The sequence below is a fragment of the Taeniopygia guttata genome, chromosome 2 (assembly GCF_048771995.1).
Source record: "Taeniopygia guttata chromosome 2, bTaeGut7.mat, whole genome shotgun sequence".
Classification (NCBI taxonomy): Eukaryota; Metazoa; Chordata; class Aves; order Passeriformes; family Estrildidae; genus Taeniopygia; species Taeniopygia guttata.
The window spans coordinates 47,023,716-47,031,537 of NC_133026.1; the positions used below are offsets into that span (position 1 = coordinate 47,023,716).

The following is a 7,822-nucleotide window of genomic DNA, read 5'->3' on the forward strand; positions in this document are numbered from 1 at the left end:
TGTAAAAACCCATCCTCTTTAGAAACCTTTTGGCTAAGATTCAAGTCAAATTTGGTCAAATTTCAAAAATCAGTAGAAGTACATAAATTATGGAATTCCCACAGTTTCTATCCATAGCTCAGTCATCTTTATATAGATGCTTATAAAGAATTTGTGGAATTTTTATCCATACCTGTAAAATCTTCATTGAATTTGGGACTTAGTAACTTTAATAATTTCTGACCATTGTTTTATCTTACTACCTGCTTACAGAGATTCTACTTTGCACATATCTAGAATAATTTTTATTTTTTGCAGAATAACTTAGAGGACTATTATTAGAGCACATGTCCTCTGAAATTAGTTAAATGTTTTATATATTTGTTTAGTGGTTTTTGAGGTTTTTTTCCCTTCAGCTCCTTTTTTTTTTTTTTGTGTTTGTGTCTAGTTTTTTGTTTGTTTGTTTTTGTGTAAATCCCTCATATAATTTCGTCCTGAAATACAGTGTGATGTGCATTTACCTGTGTCACATACTTAGGACCTAATAAAACCAGTTGTGATCTATGTTGTAAAGCTCTCAGCTGTAAATGCTCACTTGTCAGTTAATCAGATTTTCTGTGCAGACTGATTTTTACTACTTTCTCAAATACAGCTTACATAACATCCCCATTGGATTTCCTAAATTTTCAATCAAAGGACAGTTCTGCACCCCTTTGAAGTTAAAACTGCAGCAAGGATTCCTCAATATTTATTCTACTTTGTAATTTTTGAAGAGCAGATGCATTTGAGAACTTTACATCTCTAGAACAAAATAGTATTGTTTTGACAGCTGCTTAGCTTCTACAAGTACTGCTACTCACCTCTTCTTTCACTTCCTTAGTATTTTTCTGCATTATTGTACCTCACCTGCGTTTAACCATTAATTTTTTACTTGAAAAAGATTGCTAGCAGCTGGCCTTTTGAAGGACTAAAGTAAAAATTAAACTGAAGATAAATTTCAGCTCTGTATATTATACAGCATTTTACTCACAAGTCCAAGCATTGCATCTATTAATTCAGATTTAGTTTAATATATACATTAGATATCCTCTGCTGTTTGATTGTAACAATTCCAAATATAATCAGTTATTCATTTTCACCAACACAATAGTTAAAACTTTGTCCTTTTAAGCCATAGATACTCAAAACTGAAATAAGAGGCCAGTGATTTAGTTTGATTGCTCTTTGTGGAACAGCGGAGTCTTAACAAAACTCTGTAGCAATCATCACTAGATCTAATCATCCTGTTTTATTAGATGTTTACAGTGAAAGATACTATTTAAAATCCATATCACCATAACATGGATAGCAGGCTTAGTCAGCTTTAAAAATTCAGTACAATTCAGGAAAGGATACCATAAAGTGTATGGAAAAAAATAAAAATAATGTACATTATTTTTATACATTACAGTTATTAATAGCTTTCTAAAGCAAAGCCTTCCAACTAACACTTTGAAATACTGATGTTCAGTTGCCCAGACCCTGTTTTCAAAGCTGATCTCTCTTTTAAAACTATGACCAGAACATTCAACACAGTTGCAATGTTAAGCGTCTCTTGGGCTCACTTGGGAACAATGAAGATTTAGAGAGAAAACAGAACTTTAGTCTGCAGTGCTCCTAATTTTCTTATTATGTCCATTATTTTTTTATATATATTTGAATTATGGGGAAGAAAAAGATGCATGAAGATCACTTGGAAGATGCTAATTTTCTTTTTCTTGTTTTAACATTGATTTCCTCTCTTCTCATGACCAGGTGGTTCTACATATAGAAAGTCAAGAGTTTCTGTTAACCTTAATGTAGTATAAATCAATTGTGGGGGAGGAAAAGACATTGTATGAAATATCTTTTTGAGTAAAGCTTATTTAAACAGTTAATATAATAATGTAAATTGAATTTAAGCTAGCAGTGCCTACAGCAATGTGTTTCTGTTACTGCTTCAGCATTTTTATCTTGCTTTTTCCAGATGTCCTAATGTAACAGACAGGGAAAAAAGTTCTTACTAGCTAACTGCTTCTTCTGGATTTATGGCAGGAGCCCATTGGCACAGATGGAGGAGGAAAGGAGGGAGCATGTAGCCAAAATGAAAAAAATGGAAATGGAAATGGAACAGGTGTTTGAGATGAAAGTCAAAGAAAAAGTTCAGAAACTGAAGGACTCTGAAGCTGAGGTAATCAAAATGTTTTAAACACCAATGGAACTTGAGGCTGAACAAGTGTAGAGATGGGACATTTTTGCCAAGACTTTGCAACATAATTGATTCCATAGTTGGTTTATATGTGTAAAGACAACACTCTTCTTCCTCAGCTTGTTGTCTTTGCTGAAATGGTGTAAGTCTAAAGTTAAAATGTGATTTAATGTTCACATACATTCTATTTTTATTTTCAGTAATAGCATGTTAAAATACTCCTTAACTTCCTTACCCTCTTCTTCTCCCTTTTCTTTGGAATATTTTGTGCTTATTCTTCCATGCGATTTTAAAAGTTCTTGAGACTTTTATGGCTTATATAAGCTAATGCAATAATGGTCATTTGTTGTGAATATTGAAAAAGCATTCAGGAATTGGACACAATACCTGTAGGGGATCATCTAAGTGAGAATTACTAGGCTAAGGAAGAGTCAGGTATTTGTTTTTGTCAGTATCTGGTATCATTTGAACATTTTATGGATACTTAACTCTAATTTCTGTCATCTCCAGGTGAAGTTCTCACAGTGAAACCAATTTTTTGCAGGCTTTTAGGGGGTCTGAAAATGATTTTTTAAGTGAATTTTATAATTAGAAGTTTCAATAAAACTTCTGAAGTAAAAGTAAAAAATTAAGTAGTTTTTTAAGTTTTGGGAAAACCGTTTCTCTCAAGAAGCCTAATAGAGAAGTTCAGAACTGGCAAAGATCCTTAAGAAAGTTTGTCTCCAAATCTTAGGAAAAATGAGGAAACTTGGAAGGGTAGTTGAAATGTTTGGCAGCCTAAGCACTGTAAGGTGCCAAGGCATACTGGATCAAAGGAAAAAAGATTTAGATTTTTTTTTTTTTTTTTTTTTTTTTTTTTTTTTTTGAGAACTGAATAGATAGGGATATAAACAGTAAGATATGCCAGTCAGCAATTTGAGGATTTTAAAGCTATATGTTTTATCTGGATCATGGTTTTTGTAGTCATGTGATTTATCCTTTTTTTTTTTATTTCTGTCTTGAATCTTTTTGAACCCTTTAATACTTCTGGTGTCCACATTCTCCTTGCTGTGTGAAATACAAAAATACTGGTTTTCATGTACTATCTCATGACTTTTTGACTGAGTGTATCCTGTGATACCAGTTTTTTATGTTCATGCAATTCATTCTTCTTTTTTCTTTGCAATTTCATGGTTTTGTAAATTTCTGTTGTATTTATCTAAATATAGAAAAGTAGGCAACAGACAGTGCCGTGTAAAAATGTGTACAAGGAAATAAGTTTTCAAGGGCTGTGTAAACCAGGGTCATGCAAGAGAGTAAGGAAAGAGGAAGTTTTATATCACTTTCTCTGAAGTGTGGACATGACGTCGACTGAGGGGATTCTGCCCCTCCACTCTGCTATGGTGAGACCCCACCTGCAGTGCTGCATCCAGCTCTGGGGTCCAGCACAAGAAGGACATGTACTGTTGGAGTGAGTCCACGGAGACAATTAGAGGGATGGAGCAGCTCTTGTATGCGTGGAAGCTCATACAGAGTGAAGAGAGTTGGAATTGCTTAGCCTGGAAAAGAGGAGGCTTCGTGGTGGCCTAATTGTGGCCTTCCAGTATCGAAAGGGACCCAACAAGAAAGATGGAGAGGGACTATTTACAGGGGTATGGAGTGACAGGACAGGGGGAATGGCTCTGAACTGAAAGAAAGTAGGTTTAGATCAGATATTAGGAGAAGTTCTTTATTATGAGAGTGGTGAGGCACTGGAACAGGTTGACCAGAGAAGTTGTGGGTGCCCCAAACCTGGACATGGTCAAAACCAGGCTGGATGGGAGTTTGAGCTCCCTGCCCTTGGCAGGAGGGATGGAATTAAATGATCTTTAAGGTCCCTTCCAACCCAAACCATTCTATGATTTAACTCAATTAAAAAAAAACATTACACCACACAAAAGGAATCACTTCTCCTGACAAGTGTTTCCATCCTCACATACAGCACATTTGATTATCAGTCTGTTGCATCAACTTGCAGGAGAAAATTCTTGTTTTGGAATATAGACAATTCACTTCCTCAATAATACTAAATCATTTAATTAGTGAATAAATTAATCTACCTAATTTTTTTTTTTCAAATAGAACCTCAATATAGTTACTGCTATAGCATGAAATCAGTATTTTGGGGTTCCCCCCCTCCACCAGAAAGTCAAAGATGCTGCTCTTTTATGCATTAGTGATACTCAAATAGTTTGCAATTTGCTGCTTAATGTTTGTGTCAAATACCAAAGTATTTTTTAATTTCCTTTTATTTGCCAAACATAGCTCCTTACAAATTCTGTTTGTAAACTGGGTAGCATTTGGGGCATTTTCTGTTTACTGTAAAATGAAGCTATGGGATTAATAATCTTTTGGTTTCCGTTACTGGCAATACCTATCACCTTAGAGTTTTTAGTCTGAGCTACTTTCTCAGAAGAAAAATAGAATACATAATTTTGTTGCATTAGTAAGCTTAGTTGCTGGTGTTTGTACTTCCAAAAGTTGCTGTGTTTTCTGCACTTACTGACTCTGTTTGTAATCCTCTACAGCTGCAGCGACGCCATGAGCAAATGAAAAAGAATTTGGAGGCACAACACAAAGAATTGGAGGAAAAGCGTCGTCAGTTTGAGGATGAGAAAGCGAACTGGGAGGCTCAACAACGTATTTTGGAACAACAGAATTCTTCCAGGTAAACTGGAGTCTTGTCCTGCAGTTCACAGTAAAAGCTCTGTAAAAGCTTTCTGCCCAAAGGTGATTTCTGAGACAGTAATGGTCCATCCATGGTAGTTGACCACTATTGAGGTGTCACTTAAAAACCAAGAAAAAGCTTGAACTGCTTTTAGTTACAAATGACCATATTTCAGCAATAGTGGGAAGATTATTAGCCTCTAAAGTGGGTTTTAGCCTGCAAAAACATGGTACCCATACATAAATATATATATGCAAATAAATAAATGTTTATATTGATAGACTGCATCAGTCTTCTGGGGGATGAGGAATTAAAGTTCCGAGAATTAAAATGTTTAATTCGCTCTGTCTTTGGGAGGGGAAATCTGGTGATAACTGCACTGCTTGATTCACACATTACAAGTACTGTGTACTTAGTAACTTTCATCCGTTGTGTTGTAACCTGTAAAGCCTTATTAAAATGCTCGTTTTAAAAGGTGTATACAATTTTTTAAAAAAACCAGAACACGTATTCATTATTTAACAAACTTTTTCTTTTAATGTCATTTTAGAACCTTGGAAAAGAATAAGAAGAAAGGGAAGATATTTTAAATGCATCATTTTGACCACCAGTTATGTATTAGTTGCCAATATGCCAGCCTGGACATCAGTGTTTGTTGGATCCGTTTGACCAATTTTGCACCAGTCGTATCCATAGTAATGGATTTAACAGCATGACAAATTTTTGTTAATTTTGATGGAGAATGAGATGCCTTGAATTGTCTAGGGTGTTGTGTACTTGGAAAAATAACAGCTCTAAGTACCTTTTTTCATTCTTTTTTTTTTTTAAACAGGTGTCATTTTAATGCAAAAGAAAACATTTTACTGTTGTACAATCATGTTCTGGTGGTTTGACGGTTTACAGGATATCAAAAAATGCAGGACTCTAGACGGTTTTCAGTGAGGATAAATTGCCATAATATGATGCAAACAATGCTTCTCTATTATTATAATAAAAAATCCATTCAGTGCAGCATATACAATAATGTAATTTAGTCTAACACAGTTGACCCTATTTTTGACACTTCCATTGTTTAAAAGGACACATGGAAAAACAAAAGTTGTAAGCTTACAGTGCACCTAAGCTTTTTATAACAACCCTTTTATGTTTTGGATTCTTTAAATATATGCTATTCTCATTTAGTAACTTCTTTAGCCAGAAGGATCTCATTACTGCTTCATTTTTTGTAATAACGTTTAATTTAGATATTTTCCATATATTGGCCCTCCTAAATAGAATATAGCTTCTTTCATATGGTAGGAACCAGTGAGTAAAACTTTCCTTTAACTCCCTTTTTACATTTTATGGTAAGTAGCAGGAAAACACATTTATAGGTCATTTCTAGGCAAAATTGTGGAGTTAACTACCAACCTGTTTCTACCTGTGTGCAGTCTTTCTTTATTTTACTAGAAATGGGAATATGGCCTCGAGAAAAACATCACCATTTTGCATTTAGCTGTATTCATATACTGCATTTCTGTATTTTTGTTTGTATTGTAAAAAGTTACATAATAAACAATGTTGTGATGTAACATGCTGCTGTGTCAAGAATTGTAATGGAGTTGAACAGCTGAGTACTTCTCTGGAAATGTGTGAACTTTCTCTCTGATTGACCTGTGTCTTTGATTTCATCTGAGGAATCAGTTTAAGGTGTAGAAGACCCCATTTCCATGGCTCTGAAGTGGCTAAACAAGGATCTTTCTGTCATGCCCAGGAGAGGGCACCAAGTGCCTGCACACCCTGTGCTGTGCACCAGCTCCCCTTCTGGCAGTCCTGCTTTTCCCACTCTTCTTATTGCCTTCTGCAAGCTTTTGGGAGGATCTGGTGGATGGGTGGGGAACAATTTTAGAACCTTGGAAAAGAATAAGAAGAAAGGGAAGATATTTTAAATGCATCATTTTGACCACCAGCTTGAAAATTGTAAATTGTTAAAAATTTATGGGGATTTTTTATGTCTGTTTGCCTATGGAAAAATGAAGACTATCTCAATTTTTTTTGCAGATGTTCCCTGTATTATCCCGGATATCTGTTTCTGTTCACTTTTCTTTTACATGAGTTATGATTACCAAAATATGATTTATTCAGGTAGCTTCTCAAAGAAATTGCATTTTCAGTAGCCTGCATAAAGGCCTCCTTGTAAGTCATTTTGCCTATCTCTTTTTAAGAGAAGACACTGAGTATCAGTAAGTGGACATTTCTTTCCCTTGCAAGTAAATAGAGTTGCAAAATCTGGTTTGTGATACATCACAGAGGCTGTACTTTGCCTGCATCTGCCCCTCAAGTTTCAGTTTAATTAAATAAATTGAATAATTTAACAACCAGGTAACAGTTACCATCTAGGACAGAATTCTGAACTGCTTTTTGGACTCATCAAAAACTGAGGATGCACTCTATGTGGGTATATGCTGGTACTTTAGCATCTCCATTTGCTCTGAAATAGAGATGTCATTTATCAGCAAACTTGGTTTCACTATGCTTGTCTTCATTCTCCTCCTCCCTGTTACACTCTAGCCTCTCACACACACTCAGGGTGATCAGAAACTTGTATAAGCTCGTTAGATCTTCTGTATTAATCACAGAATCACGGAATAGTTTGGGTTGGAAGGGTTGTCTAAGTTTAGTTCCAGCTCCCACATCATGGATAGGGACACCTTCCACTATACCAGGTTGCCCATCCAACCTGTCCTTTAACAGTGCCAGGGATGGAGCATCCATAGCTTCTCTAGGCAATATAATCTATCACACAGCATTTGTATTGGAATGAAAATGCACAGCATGTGTTTGGAGTTCTCTTCTGAAATAAAGCATTGCCCTTTTGGGGAAGACTTCTGTCACCTCAACTTTTTTTTTTTTTTTTAATGCTTTGGCTTTTCATGGTGAGTTTGGGCTGC

General features: G+C 35.3%; 1 protein-coding gene across 2 annotated transcripts in view; it reads left to right on the forward strand.

Moving 5' to 3' along the window:
- The window catches only part of SEPTIN7 (septin 7), a 60,022-nt gene extending 53,559 nt beyond the window's left edge, over nucleotides 1–6,463 (forward strand). Inside the window, exons 10-12 of one of the 2 annotated variants that reach the window (XM_012571676.5) lie at nucleotides 2,053–2,188; nucleotides 4,753–4,892; nucleotides 5,443–6,463. In XM_012571676.5, coding sequence (XP_012427130.2) covers nucleotides 2,053–2,188; nucleotides 4,753–4,892; nucleotides 5,443–5,482 — 316 coding nt within the window. In that variant the 3' untranslated portion in view covers nucleotides 5,483–6,463. The remainder of the gene's footprint in view (nucleotides 1–2,052; nucleotides 2,189–4,752; nucleotides 4,893–5,442) is intronic. The other variant, XM_030265180.3, reaches the window with a different exon arrangement.
- Nucleotides 6,464–7,822: the final 1,359 nt, after the last annotated feature.